At 45.0% G+C, this 18,314-nt stretch overlaps 2 protein-coding genes across 3 annotated transcripts in view; one reads left to right on the forward strand and one right to left on the reverse strand.

The window, feature by feature from the left end:
- The window catches only part of MRTFA (myocardin related transcription factor A), a 180,842-nt gene extending 180,401 nt beyond the window's left edge, over positions 1 to 441 (reverse strand). For both annotated transcript variants that reach the window (XM_077830397.1, XM_077830390.1), the window contains exon 1: positions 315 to 441. The gene's annotated coding sequence lies outside the window, so the exon portion shown is untranslated. The remainder of the gene's footprint in view (positions 1 to 314) is intronic.
- Positions 442 to 12,074: 11,633 nt separating this feature from the next.
- Positions 12,075 to 17,491, forward strand: MCHR1 (melanin concentrating hormone receptor 1). The gene is given in 4 exon segments (XM_077834958.1): positions 12,075 to 12,144; positions 16,587 to 16,717; positions 16,720 to 16,760; positions 16,762 to 17,491. Coding segments are annotated over 4 exon segments (972 nt in total).
- Positions 17,492 to 18,314: the final 823 nt, after the last annotated feature.

The raw sequence follows: 18,314 nt of genomic DNA on the forward strand, positions 1-18,314 counted from the left end.
GCTCATGGAGGGGCCTCTCAAGGGGCGGGGGCGGGGTGTCTCCCTGCGCTGCGGGATGCGGGGTGTCTCCCCGGGCCAGTGAGTGCGGAGGGAAAGGCGCCGCCGGCAGCGAGCAGGGGCCCGGTCTCGGTGGGGGGGGCGTGCCGGGGGCGCGGCGTGCCGGGGGCGCAGAACCATCCGCGGCGCTAACAGGCGGGGAGCGGGCCCCAGGGTCTCCGAGGAGGGGCGGATCCCTCCCCCTTACACGGAGGGACCCTGCAGCAAACGGGGGGGAGGGGTCTCGGTTCTCTCCGAGGCCTGAGCCTCCCACGCACCTGGTCACGGCTCCATCCCGGCTTCGGCATCGCCTCGTCCCCTTCCGGAGCCGCCCCCAGAGACTAAACTTCCCCGAACTGGTGGTAACCCTGCCTCGCCGCCGCCGGCTCCCTCAGCCACGGAAACTGACCCGCCCCCACCCGCCCCTAGGTTAGATGATTGACAGCTCCTGTTGCCAATCGGCATACTCGGAGCTAGTTGAGTGTCACGAATGCCAACCAGTGGCTGTCGAGCGGCCTGGGAAGCTAACGGACATGAATGGGCAGGGCGAGAGGGGATGGGGCGGAACTACTTGTGACTGTCTTGTAAAGCAGCCAATTAGAAGATAGAAATCATGTCCTCGGCAGTAGGCGAGGTTAGAGTGTTTAGTCCCCTGGGGAACGGAGGAGACGTCTGGACTCTTAAAGGGACAGTACCCATGAGGCCTCAAACTTCCCTGGAACTCCCTCCGTGTGCCCGGGCGCCGGGGCACCTGCCATGGGCAGCCCTTACCCAAGGGAGGGCGGCACGATCAGTGCGGCAATGGAAATCTCGTTTCACCGACACTGCAGGCCCGGAAAAGAGACATCCCAAAATACTGGGTCAGCAACTTAGTATAAATCTGTGCCGGGAGCCCAGCACGAGGACAGCAGGGGAGCTGCTGGGCAGGAGTGAGGATCCATCTTTCCTCCACTCTGTAGAAAACATTTTTTCACTTGTCAAGTATCATCTTTAGACTTGGCAAAATTAAATAGACATTATTAAAAGTAATTTGAAAATATCAATTTTATTTTAAGCTTTTTTATTTTTATCCATTTAAACTTTCACAGTTGCAGGAATTTATGTGAGGGGGTAAGACAATAATTGTTCAATTACAGTAGAAATTGAGATTCAAAAAGCTAAAGCTTTATAACCTAACACACAAGTTGTCAACATCATGTCAAACTATACAAAATAAATAGCTTTAAATCAAACTCTGCTAAGTTCAAAAGTGGTGTTTTTTGTTCTTTGCCTAGCTGTACATTTCAATCATCATCTGTTTCATTATTTGTTGTGTATTTGCTGAAATCAACATTTACCAATAAAAATGAAATCTTTCCAAACCTAACCATATTGAATTTCATGGTCTGTGTGTATAAAAATATCCTCACTGCATTTTCCACTTTTATGCATCCCATGAAGTGAGCTGTAGCTCATGAAAGCTTATGCTCAAATAAATTGGTTAGTCTCTAAGGTGCCACAAGTACTCCTGTTCTTTTTGCGAATACAGACTAACATGGCTGCTACTCTGAAACCTGTCATATTGAATTGCAGATAGTCTATGACCTCTAGTGGTTAAAGTTTACAACTCTGTCTCAGACGCAAATACAGCTACCAAGAAAGGAGACCCAAGCATGTAATGATTTGATGTAGAGACCCAGTAATGATTTGATGTAAAGATCCAGTAATGATTTGCTGAGACAAAGGGTATGTTTGCCCTGTAAATATACCTAATGCAGAGCAACAGCATTTTACTTTAGTAAGAGTCATTTGAACTACTTATACCTATTACTGGATTCTAAATTAACTAAAGAACCTGGACATCAGTATGGACAGCTCAAAGAAAACTTCCGCTCAGTGTGAAGTGGTGGTCAAGAAATCAAACAAAATGCTATGATGCATAAAGAATGGGTTAGAATATAATACAGGGAATATTCTAAAACCGTTATATAAATAACTGGGACATCTGGAATACTGTATTCAGTTCTGGTCATCCTATCTCAAAAAAGATATTGCAGAAGGGGGGGGGGGTGGTCCAGAAACTAGGGATTAAAATGCTTATTGTCATGGAACACCTTTCATATGATGAGAAACTGAAAAGTATTGGGACTGTTTACCTGAGAGAGTAATCAAATAAAATGGGACATGAAGGAGGTATAAAATAATGAAAGGTATAAAGAAGGTAAATTGGGCATTCCTATTTACCTCCTCATAATACAGGAATGAGGGGACACTGTACAAATGAAAGGTAACAAATATACAAATGATAGAAGAAAACATTTACGCAATGCAAAATTAACCCACGGAGCTCATTGTAATTAATGTAATAATCCAAAAAGTGGGAGTATTCGCAAAAATTGTAGCCTGGTGCTACACAAACTTTACCTTACCCCAAAAGCACCCAATTTGTTTGCTGAGGATCCAGTTCAGCTTTAGCTACGCAAATAATCCAGACAAAGTAATTCTACTCTTAAATCCTGTGACAGGGTTAGTTCCCTCAGTTAATTTAGTGAAAAGAAAAAAGTTTGATGAGTTGAAATATACCCAAGGATGAAAGCATTCTCAGGGAGTTGAAGGTTTAATGACAGGTTAGGAATACTTATTTCCCTCTTTCCATCTATTCTAAAAATCACACTGGGGTACTCAGGGCAGAGTTCGCAAGAGGAGGGAAGGTGATGGTGTCCTGTTTTCCTTCATCTCATCATATAGCGATAATACTCTTTTTGTTCCACTAGTATCTTGGGGGGATGTTAAACAGATGCTACTAAAATCAGATATTTTAAAATCAGCAATTCCCAATATCTTGCATCCAATAGTCTTAAAAGAGCTGGCTGAAGAGCTCACTGGATCATTAATGTTGATTTTCAATAAGTCTTGGAGCACTGGGAAAGTTCCAGAAGACTGGAAGAAAATTATGTTGTGTCAATTTTTAAAAAGGGTAAATGGGATGACCCAGGTAATTATAGGCCTGTCACCCTGACATAGATCCTGGGCAAGATAATGGAGCAGCTGACACAGGACTCAATTAATGAAGAATTAAAGGAAGGTAATGTAGTTAATGCAAATCAATAGATCTCAAACTAACTTGATTTTTTTTTGGTGAATTTACTTTTATCAACCAAAATTGTAATAGTGTTGACATAACATACTTAAGCTTCTGTAAGAAATTTGACTTGATTCCACACAACATTTTGATTAAAAAACTAGAACAATATAAAATTAACATGGTACACATTAAATGGATCCCACTGGGATCAATTCTTGGCCCTATGCTATTAAACATTTTTGTCAATGACCTGGAAGAAAACAAATAATCATGTTGCCGGCGCCCAGTGCCGAGAGGCTGAACAACAGCTTGAGTGGTTCGTTACCTGGTGTGCTACACCCAATAATCACAACGGGGTGGAGAAGCAGAAAAGTTTATTTGAAGCTTCAAATAGCTACAGGGAGATTTGAATCTCAAATCCTGTACACAGAGCAGGAAATTACACAGGCTTTTATACATCCTTTTTCCCAGCATACTTATCCAATAGCAAGCTGCCCCAAGTATCCATATAGCCAGCCAATCCAGTTCCCAGCTAGTTCCCTGGTTCTCTGTATCATTTGTTAAACTATACATAAAGCTGCTTTATTCAGCATTGTTCTTCCATATCTGTCCTGTTTGGCCTTGCTTAGTTTCAGGCAGTCTGACTCTGCAGCATGTTGTTGCAGATCCTCAGTATAACTGCTGTGTGTGCCTCCAGGCCCCGTGGGGGCTGGGGGGGCAAGGACACTTGGGCCTAGTATGCAGAGCTGCTGCGAGTGCCTCCAGGCGGGAGGGGGGGACCAAAGACACCTGGGCCTAGTGTGAGGGGGCTTCATCGACACTCGTGGTCTTCCATCCCCTCGAGTTACCTAGTGGCCATGCCCCAGTGTCCCCAACAATCACTATAAAACTTGCAGATGACACAAAAATTTGGAGAGTAATCAATAGTGAAGAGGCCAGGTCACTGATTCAGAGAGATCTGGATCATGTGGAAAACTGGACAAAGCAAACAAACAAAAAATGTAGGCCATATTTACAGAGGGGGGATTCTATCCTGGGAATCACATCCCTCAGCCCACACGGCTTCCTGCAGCCCCCATTGGTCTGGAACAGTGAACCGCGGCCAGTGGGAGCTGTGATCGGCCGAACCTGTGGACGCTGCAGGTAAACAAACCGTTCCGGCCCACCAGCGGATTTCCCTGACGGGCTGCATGCCAAAGGTTGCCCGTCCCTGATCTATAAGTATTTACATGGGGAACAAACAGTTAACAGTGGGTGTTAGGGGGCTTATTCCTTCACCTGCTTACTTCCCTGGTCCTTCTCGCATGAACAGAGAGCAACAATACCCTAAGTCCAAAGGTACAAACAATTCAATGTTTATTGGGGTGAACTTCCAGCAAGCATGATTCCAGTTTCCTTCCTTAGTGTCCCCCTTCTCCGCTCTGACACCACAGAGCCTTACCTGTGTCCCTCTTCCCATCCCCCCACTTAGCAAAACATGATTCCAATTTCCCCACCCCCATTCCCTGTTCCCATTCCCCTGCTTACTTCCTGATTGACTGCACACTATATAGTAAAACTTGAGTTCTGTTAGCTATACCTTAACCAATCATTTTCCTGAAATTTAACTAAGTAATCCTAACATATTGTAACACGATTATGTAACCAATTATATCCCAGCACCTTAATTAGTTTACACCCAGCAAAATTAATTATACAGCAGACAGAAACAATCACAGAACCAGACAGAGATTATACAGACAAACAATAGGGAAATGGGGACTACGGTGATAGAACAACACAGAAATGAGGATTTCACATCCCAGCTATTGATAAGTGAGTTCTTGCCAGACAGGATGCTATCAAACGAAGTTTCCTTTTACATTTTCTAGGCACTTCCCTTTCTCTGGAGGTGATAGGCATTATCAGGACAGGATTGTATTCCTAAGAGCCCAATAGCACCTTATTTCAATGTGACTAGTTTGGGATGTGAGGATGTGACCGTTCGCTTCCCAGCTTATGGCTGCCTCTGCTGCTTAACCAAAGATCTTAGCCTAAGAACAGGGCCTCAGACTGTCACAGTAAGAGCAGGCCCTTACGCCGATAGACAGTGATTTTGATTCTTTCTTTATACCTCTATAACTAGCTAAGTGATAAGAATACACCTAAATTCTTAGAGTATAGGCCTTTACAGACCGGCCTGAATATCTATATCCTAACAATGGGCTCTTCAGTCTAGTAGAGAAAGGTATAATATGATCTAATGACTGGAAGATTAATCTAGACAAATTCGGACTGGAAATAAGGCATCAATTTTTAATGGTGAGAGTAATTAACTATTGGAACCACTTACCAAGGGTTGTGGTGGATTCTCCTTGACTGACAATTTGTAAATCAAGATTGGATGTTTTTCTAAAAGATCTGCTCTGGGAATTATTTTGGGGAAGTTCTTTGGCCAGAGTAATAGAGGAAGTCAGACTAGATTATCATAATTGTCCCTTCTGGTCTTGGAATCTACAAATCACAGGGGTTTTTAATAACATTTCACCAGTAGGTCTCAAAACAATTTGCAAAGGAGACTAAATATTATATCCATTTTATAGATGAGGACAAGGAAACGCAAATTGACCCTCCCACGATCACGCAGCACATCAGTAGCAGAGATGGAACTAAAGCCAGGTCTTCTAATTCCCTGTCCAGTGCCCTGTTCCTTAGGCCACACTACTCCTTGCTTAGAGGAACAAGCACTCTTTTTGAGTGTTGAAGAGAAGGGGATTTTTACTTTTGTTTTTGACCTTCGCTCATGATAGTAAGATGGAAAACTACCTTATTATGGGTGACTTGGGATAGTGATGGGTTTTTTTTTTAAAGCTTATGTATGCTGCCGGAGCACTGGATGAACATATTATATAAAATGAAAACAATATGGTTCTACCACTTCACTGAGATGCAACATCCCCGTTATTCAAGCTGTGAGCTTTTACTGGGCAGAGATGACTAATTATATCTCATTGTGGCCCAGATCATCCCCCTTTCTGGTAAAAGCTGTGGAAGCACAAGACTTTTTAATGGAGGATATCTATGAGGATTCCTGCACTGGGATATACCTGCATCATTCCATCAGGAGGACAGGCTCCAAAACTGGTGAATTACAGAGGTACTGCAGGTTTCAGAGTAACAGCCGTGTTAGTCTGTATTCGCAAAAAGAAAAGGAGTACTTGTGGCACCTTAGAGACTAACCAATTTATTTGAGCATAAGCTTTCGTGAGCTACAGCTCACTTCATCACTTCAAGTGAGCTGTAGCTCACGAAAGCTTATGCTCAAATAAATTGGTTAGTCTCTAAGGTGCCACAAGTCCTCCTTTTCTTTTTAGATGTACTGCAGGAAGTCAAAGCCATCCCCTCAGAGTCTCTGTACTTCTCCAACTGAGGCTCTGCTCCCTTGGCAGTGGCTTCCTTAGGGGACAGGTCCTCAAAAAGAGTTGTTAATCTCTGAAACTGACTTAACTTTTCTAGTGAAGTTGCTCTGGTCTGAAGGAGGGCAAGATGTGTGTCCTCCTTGCCCTGATCTACCATGACTCTATTCCTTCTCTACAGGCAGACCCAGGCACCCAAGTCCCGCTTCCATGTGGAGGAGGATAGAGACCCATATGAAGGACTCCTCCATGTGTTGATCTGTGGGAGGATGATCTGGCCCTATATGTTTTTGTGATCTGGAGCAGTGACCACCAGGGTGAAGGCCGAGACCAAATAATTCAGAATCCTTAAGGCAGATTTGAGTCCATCTGGTCAGAGAAGAAATACATTAGACTCAGATCCACGAAAGTATCAAGGTGCTTACCTCCTATTGAAACCTTACTGGGTATGTCGAGACATTTTGCAGCAAGCCTCCCAGCCCAGGATGACAAACTGACTAGCAGGGCTTGTGGTAGTGCTCTAAAAATAGCTGTATAGACAGTACATTAATGTTACAGCAAGGGTTGGAGCTCGGCAAGCCGCAACTTCAACAAGTGTCAGAGTAGCAGCCGTGTTAGTCTGTATTCGCAAAAGAAAAGGAGTACTTGTGGCACCTTAGAGACTAACCAATTTATTTGAGCATAAGCTTTCATGAGCTACAGCTCACTTCATCGGATGCATTCAGTGGAAAATACAGTGGGGAGATTTATATACATAGAGAACATGAAACAATGGGTGTTACCATACACACTGTAATGAGAGTGATCACTTAAGGGGAGCTATTACCAGCAGAAGAGCGGGGGCGGGGAAAATCCTTTTGTAGTGATAATCAAGGTGGGCCATTTCCAGCAGTTGACAAGAACATCTGAGGAACAGCCAGAAGAGTACCCAGAAGTCACCTACTACTGGACAGGCCCAACAAAGAAAATAACAGAACGCCACTAGCCATCACCTTCAGCCCCCAACTAAAACCTCTCCAACACATCATCAAGGATCTACAACCTATCCTGAAGGATGACCCATCACTCTCACAGATCTTGGGACACAGGCCAGTCCTTGCTTACAGACAGCCCCCCAACCTGAAGCAAATACTCACCAGCAACCACAAACCACACAACAGAACCACTAACCCAGGAAACTATCCTTGCAACAAATCCCATTGCCAACTGTGTCCACATAGCTATTCAGGGGACACCATCATAGGGCTTAATCACATCAGCCACACTATCAGAGGCTCGTTCACCTGCACATCCACCAATGTGATATATGCCATCATGTGCCAGCAATGCCCCTCCGCCATGTACATTGGTCAAACTGGACAGTCTCTACGTAAAAGAATAAATGGACACAAATCAGACATCAAGAATTATAACGTTCAAAAACCAGTTGGAGAACACTTCAATCTCTTTGGTCACGCGATTACAGACCTAAAAGTTGCAATTCTTCAATAAAAAAACTTCAAAAACAGACTCCAACAAGAGACTGCTGAATTGGAATTAATTTGCAAACTGGATACAATTAACTTAGGCTTGAATAGAGACTGGGAGTGGATGGGTCATTACATAAAGTAAAACTATTTCTCCCCTCCCCACCCCCCACTGTTCCTCAGACGTTCTTGTCAACTGCTGGAAATGGCCCACCTTGATTATCACTACAAAATGTGTCATCCCCCCCGCTCTCCTGCTGGTAATAGCTCCCCTTAAGTGATCACTCTCATTACAGTGTGTATGGTAACACCCATTGTTTCATGTTCTCTATGTATATAAATCTCCCCACTGTATTTTCCACTGAATGCATCCGATGAAGTGAGCTGTAGCTCATGAAAGCTTATGCTCAAATAAATTTGTTAGTCTCTAAGGTGCCACAAATACTCCTTTTCTTCTTCAACTTCAACAAGGTGTCTATATGGCCATTTTTAGAGCACTAGCAGGAGTTTTTCATCCCCAGCTAAGACGCTTGCTCCAAAATGCTTGCTAGACATACCCACTGACTAATTAAAAACAGTCATCTGGACAGGTCTGGTTGCCCCTTCAAAACTGTATTTTATATATATGATATGCAAAAAATAAAAAAACAAAAACAAAACAAAGATATCTGCACTGCTGATCCAAAGATTAGACCTTTCACCAGGGTATACCGTTTGTATCTGTACTGGATTATTTGTGTCTGGTTTAGACTATACGATACTGTTGTCAGGGACTGTGTTTTCTTACATGTTCATACAGTATCAAGCACATTGGGGCTACTCAGTGAATAACAGTATACATTATTTCACTATTAATAAAAATGAAATGCAAAAACTGATGTGAAAGTAACATTAAGCCTGAGAAATAAAGTACACAAGAGTCAGGATATTCAAAAGTTAAGGTGTCTGATGCAATTTTAATTTGACCACACTGCTGATGTTGTTAACAATCATTATAATTTGTACACTTCCAGAGATATACATGGCACTTGACAGATATACAAGGAAAAGTGCCTGCCCTGAGGATCTTACAGTCTGTATTAGGTGTAATACAAACAAAGAAGTGAGGAAGGGATGATACATACAAATCATATGTTGGGGGGGTGCGTGTGCATATATATGAATGTACAGTCTAATTTACAAGGAGATATGACGAATGAGTGTGGCTAAACAATAGGAGATAAGAGAGGTGGTTAATGAATTTACAGATGCTATTATGTATACATCTTAGTCCCAAATTATGTTAAAAGTTTTTTTCCTCTGACCTAGCCATCATTAGCTGGCTGATTTCCTGTAGTCAAAGCAGAAGTATGTCTTGAGGAGGAGAGGGTAGTGGCCTAATGGACTAGTTCGAAGGGCAGTGTTCCAAGCATAAGGTGCAACTGGTTTTCTTTGCTCACTGTGGACTTTAGAGCTGACGCCAAGTTTGGAGTTTCTGGCTTCAGCTGTTAGGCGAACACCAATGTTTCAGTTAATATAAGCTCTTCTGGGCAGGCACCATATTTTCCTGTGTGTTTCAACAGGGGACAGCATAGTAGGGTCCTGAGCTTGAGGCTTCTGGGTGCTACTACAATAGAAATAGGAAAAATGGGTTGTTTTGTTCACTTGCTTTTAACATTGACATAACTCAAGCAGCTCAAATCAATTCTACTCAAACCTTCAAAAAAATTACCTTTGGGCAGAGACCAAGCCTGGGGAATTTGTTTTAGAAAGTTATGAGTGCTGAAAAAGCGTGGTTCATCTGGAAAGTACAGCGAAGGCTTACTAACTAAAGTTTTTACTACCAGTAAACATATAAGCTATTAATTTAAGAAATACTGTGGTTAGTGAATTTTTTACTCCTGCCCCTAGATGGAGCCAAGCTCATATATTCCAGTTGTTTGGGCTTTGCCTGAACAAAGGCCTAATGAATTGTAGACTGAGGAAAACAGAGAGAGGGTTTTTCTTTTGCTGTAATAAGTATCATCTGGCTTTCAGGAAATATTTCCTTCTCATTCGTCCAATACCCTAGTGTTGTCTTCTGGCTCCTTATTCTGCACTTTCTATCCAATGTCAATAGGGAGGGTAAGGGGATTGTCCCATTCTGGTACTCACATCCCACACACAGCTTGAGGAGAAGTTTTTCAAATGATATAAAGATCACCCACCTTGATTTACATATGTTAAATCTAATCCTTGGTTGCCACTATATCTTGCAACACAGTAGTATGGTTCCAGTGGATAGGGCACTAGACTAGGACTTGAAAGCTAAGTTCTAGCCTTCTCTCTGCCACTTACCATAGTGTGGCAAGTTTCTGCATCTAAAAGAGATATAAGTATATTTATCTTCCTTAGTAAGATGCTTTGAAATCTCTTTTTGTTCTGTGTTTGTACAGTGCTTAGCACAATGGGGTCCTGGTAGGGCTCCCAGGCGCTATGCTAATACAAATAACTAAATAAATAATAATGTGCTGAGCTGTTACGATTCTTGCTGGATTTCTGGAACTCCTATGTGCTGTTAAGAACTAGGAGTTACATTTTGCAGGCTTAAGAGAGCAAAAGGGAAGGACTCCTCCCCTTCTCTTTCAGCATCTTCTGCCCATCAAACCATGCAGACAAAACTGGTAAACATAGGCGTGAGATGGGGTGTGGGCTCCAGGAGGGAGTTTGGGTGCGGGGGGAGCTCAGGGCTGGGGAAGGGGGTTGTGGTGCGGGAGGAAGTGAAGAGGGTGGGCTCCAGGCGATTCTCACCTCGGGCAGTTCCCTGCAAGCAGCAGCATGTCCCTCAGCTCCTAGGTGGAGGTACGGCCAAGCAGCTCTGAGCGTTGCCATTGACCACGGTTCCTGGCCAATGGGAGCTGCAGAGCCAGCGCTCGGGTTGAGGCAGGGGCAGCAATGGAGCCCCCGTGGCTGCCCCTATACCCAAGAGCTGAAGGGACATGCTGGCCACTTCCTGGGAGCTGCATAGAGCCGGATAGGGATCTTGCCAGCCCTGCACCGACCGGATTTTTAATGGCCTGGTCAGCAGTGCTGACCAGAGCTGCCAGCTAGTTATTCCCCCCCTTTTTTTTTATTTGTGCATTTAATTTTTTCCATCCTAAGTGCTTACTTTATGCTTGTTTTTATTCAAGTTAACCTTATTGATTTCAGGCCAATTCTCCAATTTGCCAAGATCATTGACAGCGATCACACTGCACTGGCCTCCTATATATTTCCTACTGCAGTTCAAGTTGATGGTTATTAACTTTAGAGCTTACACCCTTTCTGGCAGTTAAAATTGTTGGTGAAGCTGCAACTGAACACTTCAGCCTAGATTCTGCTCTCAGTTTACGTTGGTGTAAATCTACTGTCAGGGGAACAATTCCCATTTACACCAGAAAGACAGACCAGATTCTAGCCCTCCATGTTTAGGGGCAGAGTTCTCTCAATTCAGGGAGCCCATCTTTGAATCTCCTCCCATTAGCAGTTTGACAGAGCCTGAGTCTAGCCACCTTCAGAGCAGCCGGAGAGGCATTTATTGTCTTTAGCACTTGGCTGACTATGTTTTGGTTTTTCAATCCATTTTTTGTTTTATTCTTTGTAGTTGCAACCCCACGCTGCTATGGCAATGCACACTCTAAAAATTAGTAAGTAAATACTTTTCCTTTGTAGAACCCAGTGTTGCAGTGAGTAAAAAAGCTGTTGTCAGAAACTGTTCAGCTAAAGAGACTAAGTCCCAAACACCTGGTGAACCTTTCTATGAAAACAAAGATAGGCAGGTGAAGGTTAGCTTCTCTGGCTGACCAGCATCTCCACAGATGTAGCAATATTAGCAAATGCAAGTTGCAGTGTTGGTATATCTGACAGGCAGGGAAAAGGTTAATTTATATCTCCTTCTGCATATTACTGTATCTAGGTGATGTCCGTGGGAACTGATGGAGAAGGAGGGAGAGAAAGTGGTGTGTACCAAATGTAAGCAGTGAAGCAGCAACACTGGGAGACAGACCCTCCCCCTTGGAATCAGAGAGGCTGTTACAAGAAACTGCTAGCACTGAGGCTGCAGTAATCTGCATGAGACCACAGGAGTGATCAGCTGGGGAAGAGTGAGATGTAACCATGGATCTGCTGCCTCTTGAACTGAATATCTGCATCAGCTCTGAACCTGGAGTCCCTCTGACCTCCACCAGTGAGTATAGCTTTCTATCCCAGGGAGGGAGGAGGAGTGTGATGGGGGGTTCAATGGGTGATATAAGTAATTCACCTTTTAACCAAACTGCTTGCAAAACCTGAAGGAAAGCTCTGTGTAAGCTCTAAACCTTGTCTCTCTGACCAACAGAAGTTGGTCCAATAAAAGATATTACCTCTCCCACTTTGTCTCTGTAACTAGAAGTACAGAAGCCAAATGAACTGAAACCTGCCAGTAACCAGCTCAAGGGAGGGTGAGGGGTAAAATGAGATGCATATTGGGAAAAGAGTGTTTTGAAGCAGTAGATATTAGAAATCTGGGAAACAAAAATCTGAGGCTATAGAAGGTGCACAACTGCCCACAATGCCACCTAGTGGTCAGACAGGTCATCTCCCCATTGAAAACACCTGCCCTTCAGCACTCCCACCCCAAGGGTGTCCAGCCTTCCCCTTCAGTACAGGGATTTGGGGATCTGGGCCCTTGAGCAATAAAGGTCTTTTCCAGCAGGCCTCTTACCTTAGGTGAAAGGCTCTGGTGTTGTAATATCCTCTGGACCTGTCCCGTCCGCCAAGCTCCAGACCAGGACCCAATGGTGGACAGCTACACTTGACACTTAAGGTTCTAAGTCACTGTCCTCCAGACCACCTCCTACCCATCTCCTTTAGCTTCACAGAATAACGCTATGGCTACATTAGGGTTGCCAACTGTCTAATTGCACAAACCTAAGCACCCTTGCCCTGCCTCCTGCCCTGCCTATTCCCCAAGGTCACACCCCTGCCCTGCCTATTCCCCAAGGTCACACCCCTGCCCTGCCCCTTCTCACTCCATCCTCGCTCCCTCCATCACTCGCTCTCCCACACCCTCACTCACTTTCACTGGGTTGGGGCAGGAGGTTGGGGTATGGGCTCTGGGCTGGGGCCAAGCGGTTCAAAGTGTGGGAGGGGGCTCCGGGCTGAGCCTGGGGCAGGAGGTTGGGGTGCAGGCTCTGCGAGGGAGTTTGGGTGCGGGAGGGGGCTCACGGCTGGGTCCAGAGGTTGAGGTGCGGGAAGGGGCGCAGGCTCTGGCCAGTCGATGCTGACCTCAGGTGGCTCCCGGAAGCAGCCGGCATGTCCCTGTGGCTCCTAGGCTCAGAGGCAGCCAGGCAGTTCTGCGCGTTTTTCTGTTGCTGTAGGAATACCAGCTCTCCAAGCAATGCTAGCTAGGAGGTAGGTTGTGTATAACTATGCCACTCAGGATGTGGATTTTCACACCTCTGATCACAGTAACTATATCATCCTAAATCTTAAGTGTAAAGTAGGCCTTAGACCCAAAAACGCTTCACCCACAAAATAATAAACCCACCTGCTACTGTCCTGGGGAAGAGAGGAAAGAATTAAGAAATCAGGAACAAGATTAATTTTTAAATAATATAGCCCAACTTTCTCCTGTTAGATTTCTTGGGTTCTGTGTCTGCAGGCTATTTCCCACTGTTGCTGTTCCACCAATTGTGAGAGTACTCGTGTAGATAAGCTTCTGGCATTTTAGCCACTATGTCCTCTACCCTGTTTAGAGCAGGCCTAGACGACAAAGGTTTTGCAATGCTAGCAGTGGCTGGTACCCTGTCTACACAAGAACTTCACTATCATGGCTACTGATGGAGCTGCACCAGTGCTACAATGGTGGGAAATTTAAAGAAAAATGCCCTGCTTCTCTGGTACATTGGGGCTGATTTGCACTGTCCATTGCTACAAAGCAGCACTAAACTGAGCATATCAAGCCAGTTGAAGATTTCCCAAGAGTAAAGGAATTCCTGGGTGGCAGAGTTCCTACAGAGCCTCCTAAGGAACCCCGTACCCTCCCTCCCCCCAGCCGCTGGTGTCAGGGGCATTGCTGGAGGAAACTGCGTGTGACCAAGCTCCTTTATGCTTTCTGATCTCCAGCTGCCATTGGCAGCCAATTTATCAGAGAACACCCTGTGGGCTTTTAATAAAAAGAAAAGGAGTACTTGTGGCACCTTAGAGACTAACCAATTTATTTGAGCATAAGCTTTCGTCAGCTACAGCTCACTTGAAGTGACGAAGTGAGCTGTAGCTCACGAAAGCTTATGCGCAAATAAATTGGTTAGTCTCTAAGGTGCCACAAGTACTCCTTTTCTTTTTGCAAATACAGACTAACATGGCTGTTACTCTGAAACCTGGGCTTTTAATATATGCCAGGGACCAGACAGAGATGACCCCCAAGCCATTGTTGCAACTCCCTTCAGTGCTTGCTGGGAGCACTCCTTAACCATAGCATAGGATCAGGGCTAAAAGCACAGTGTAAAACAAAACAAACAAAAAAAACCCCTATCAGTTCTGAATCAAGCTGTTTTCTCAAGAAAGGAGTATAATGCCATATATAAATCAATGGTACGCCCTCACCTGGCATATTGGTGTATGGTTCCTGCATCTCAGGGTCAGGGCATTCCCTCTTGGCAGCACTTGGGACTCAGCATCCACATTGGATCTATCACTCAGGCATCCTGGCATCCAGAGGGGCAACTAAACAAGCAATAGCTCAGGCTTCCTGGGTGTGGGCTGGGCCAATAAACAGGCAATAGCTGAGGCCTCTTGGCCTTGGGGTTAGCACTCATCCAACCATAAGTGCAGGGACAGGGCTAAGGGGTTCCAGCCCAGGGCCCTTTAAGCAACAGGTGATCCCATCACTGGGTTGTCAGGGAAACATGAAGTCACTGCCTTGCCTCCGAGCAACACAAAGCCAATGTTTCATTTCCCTGGACTGCCTCCTATCGGCATCTGGTTGGATTGCTCTGCAGCTGCTGGGAGCTGGTTCCCAGGCTCCCTGATGAACAGCTCATTCTCCACTTTCTCTGCTCAGCCTCCCAGGGCAGTGGCTTGCCTTTAGAGCCCTGCACAGATACAAATTTATACCCACAGATGCAGATATAAATCAGTATCCGCAGAACCGCAGGGCTCTCCCAGGAACTGCAGCAGCAAAAGGAGAAGAACATGGGGCTGCCTCTCCCAGGGGCCAGCGCCCCACACCAGCAGCTCCTCTGGCACGGCTTTATCGCCCCCAGCCTTGACCACTGGGGCAGGCACCAGGCTGACCGGCAGCTGTCACTGGTCATGCTCTTGTGTTCAAGTGGCACACACACCCCCAGACAGGAGACACAGACAGCTGCATGGAAGGGACAGGGGCGGGGCTGGAGATGGTACAGCTGTGCCAGAGGAGCCACCAGCATGGGCCACTGGCTCCTGGGAGCAGCAACCTCATGTTCTGCTCCTTTTGTTGCTGCAGTTCCCAGGAGAGCCCTGCCATTCCACAGATACCAATTTATATCCATGGCTATCCACGCAGGGCTCTACTTGCCTGTCTCCAGGCTGATTCAGGAGACATTGCCTGCCACAGCCAGTCATTGGCTCCATGGATAGCTCAGCTCCCTGGGAAGGACATCTGACTCTTTCCCTAGCCTCCTCTCAACTAAGCAACAGGTTCCTGCTCTTATATTTCCTGCCCCACCCCTACACTTCCTGCCAGGGGGAAGGGGCAGGGTTAGCTGAGCCCAACAGGATGAATTAACCCCCTGTGTGCCAGAATGAAGTTGTTCCACCTCATTACAACTGGGTTCAGCCTGGTCACTAAATCTCAAAAAAGATACTGCAGAAATAGAAAGGGTCCAGAGATGGGTTGTAATAATGATAAAGGCACGGAGAGATTTCCATGTTGAAACTGAAAAGACTAGAACTATTTCAGAAAAGAGATTAATAAAAAGGAAAATAATAGAGGTATAGAAAATAATACAGAGTCCAGAGAAGGTACATTGGATGCTGCTTATTACTCCCTCTTCAACACAACAACAAAAGGGGCATTTACTCAACTAAAAGGAGACACGTTTTTATACAATACACTGTTAACTTGTGAAACTCACTGCCACAAGATATCGAGGCCAAGAGCTTACTGTGATTTCAAATATGATTAGATTTTGTTTAAAACAGATAAGGAGAACATCTGCAGTTACATTAACTAGGATAATAAAGTATAAGGGATAAAATCCCACACACTTCAGGGTATAAGTTAATCATGAAATGTCTGGATTCAGAAAGAAACTTTCTCAAAGGGTAAATTATTCCATAATTGTACATTATGGGTCTTCTTTAATCTTCCCTTGAAGAATCTCTTATTGCTCTCTATTAGAGACAGGATACTAGACTCCAGGAGCTACTGGTTTGATCTAGTTTGGCAATTCCTTTGTTCCTGTTGAGGTGTATTGGTAGAGCGGTGTGGCCCAGAACTGGAATAACAAAGGCTGCTGCATTGGCAGAGTTTGTGTGGAACAGCAAACAGTGTGATAGGGCTAGTCTGGAAGTGCATTGGCAGAGTCATTTTTCCAGCACCAAATTCTGTCACAAACATAAATGACAAAAGTCCACCTGTTATAAATATGTTTCCTTTGGTTTCAGAGTGGCCACGACTGCAGAGCTTTTCTTATACCAGCACCATCCTGCCCTCTGTGTTTGGCATCATCTGTCTCTTTGGCATTGCTGGCAACTCTACGATCATCTTTACAATAGTGAAGAAATCCAAGTTCCTTGGTGCCATTATGTCCCAGACATCTTCATCACCAATCTCTCGGTAGGACCTCCTTTTCCCCTTGGGCATGCCATTCATGGTCCACCAACTCATGGGGAATGGGATCTGGCACTTTGGTGAAATCATGTGCACACTCATCACTGCCATGGATGCCAACAGCCAGTTCACCAGCACTTATATTCTTACTGCTATGTCCATAGACCGATATTTGGCCACGGTTCACCCCATTTCCTCTTCAAGATTCAGGAAGCCCTTTGTCGCTACCTCGGTCATCTGCCTCCTCTGGGCACTCTTGTTCATTAGCATTACTCCAGTATGGCTCTTTGCCAGGCTCATCCCATTTCCTGGTGGTACTGTGGGCTGTGACATCCGCCTCCCCAATCCAGAGACTGACCTGTACTGGTTCACCTTGTACCAGTTCTTCCTGGCCTTCGCTCTTCCCTTTGTAGTTATTGTTGCTGCATATGCACAGATACTTCGACACATGAAGTCCTCTGTAGCCCCAGCTAACCAATGCAGTGTCTGGCTGAGGATGAGAAGAGTGATTGCCATTGCTATATGCCTGGTCTTCTTTATCTGTTGGTCACCATATCACTTACTACAGTTGATACAGCTGTCTATCAGTCACCCCACTCTTATCTTCTATTACACATATAATGCAGCCATCAGCCTAGGCTATGCGAACAGTTGCCTCAACCCCTTTGTGTACATTGTGCTGTGTGAAACTTTTCGCAAACACCTGGTTCTCTCTGTCAAGCCAATGGCAAAGGAGTAGCACAAGTTCATTCTGCCATTACCAGATAGCTGATACCAGGTCAAAGATTAAGAACACCTGACCTAAAAGGGATAGAGAGTATGGTGACGGGCACCTCAAGTCCAGAAAGACTTTGAATAGCTAGAGAATATTCCAAGAACAACAACAACAAAAAGATCAAGAGTTTGACGCACAAGAAAAGATTAAAATAATTAAATATATAACTTGACTTAACAACTACAGAGGGGAAGAGGATGACTACCTAGAAAACTTGAAGGATGTAAACACCATGGAAGAAGGATTGATTGAAATGGTATTAGGGATATAAATAAGAGTAACTGAGTGAATCTGAGTAAAGGAAAATTTTAGCTGGATACAGGAAACAAATATTACTTTAACGCCTCCCCCCAGTCATTCCCCCCAAACCCTGTAACACATCAAACTGAAAAAAGGGTAAATGAATCCCACACCTCAACTAAAATTTTTGCCCCAAAAAGGGAGAAGTGGCAGCTACTCCATTAAATCCAGTAGAGACTTCACTATTGCTATCAATTTTATTTGAAAGGTACTCAGATACCACTGTGATGGGTGGCGGTATTACATTTAAAATAGATCTCCTGCCAGTGATCTCCATTTGACTGGAATAATCTCCCTAGGAGACTGCGATGGGGCATAGGTGCCAACTCTGTGGGTGCTTTTAATGGAAAAAAATTAGTGGGTGCTTAGCACCCACTGGCAGCCAGCTCCTCCCCTCCCCCCCGCAGCGCCTCCCATCTGCCAGTGGCCCTGCTGATCAGAGCCTCCCCCTCCTTCCCTGTGCCTCCCACCTACTGTGATTGGCTGT

This window comes from Eretmochelys imbricata, chromosome 1, assembly GCF_965152235.1.
Source record: "Eretmochelys imbricata isolate rEreImb1 chromosome 1, rEreImb1.hap1, whole genome shotgun sequence".
Classification (NCBI taxonomy): Eukaryota; Metazoa; Chordata; order Testudines; family Cheloniidae; genus Eretmochelys; species Eretmochelys imbricata.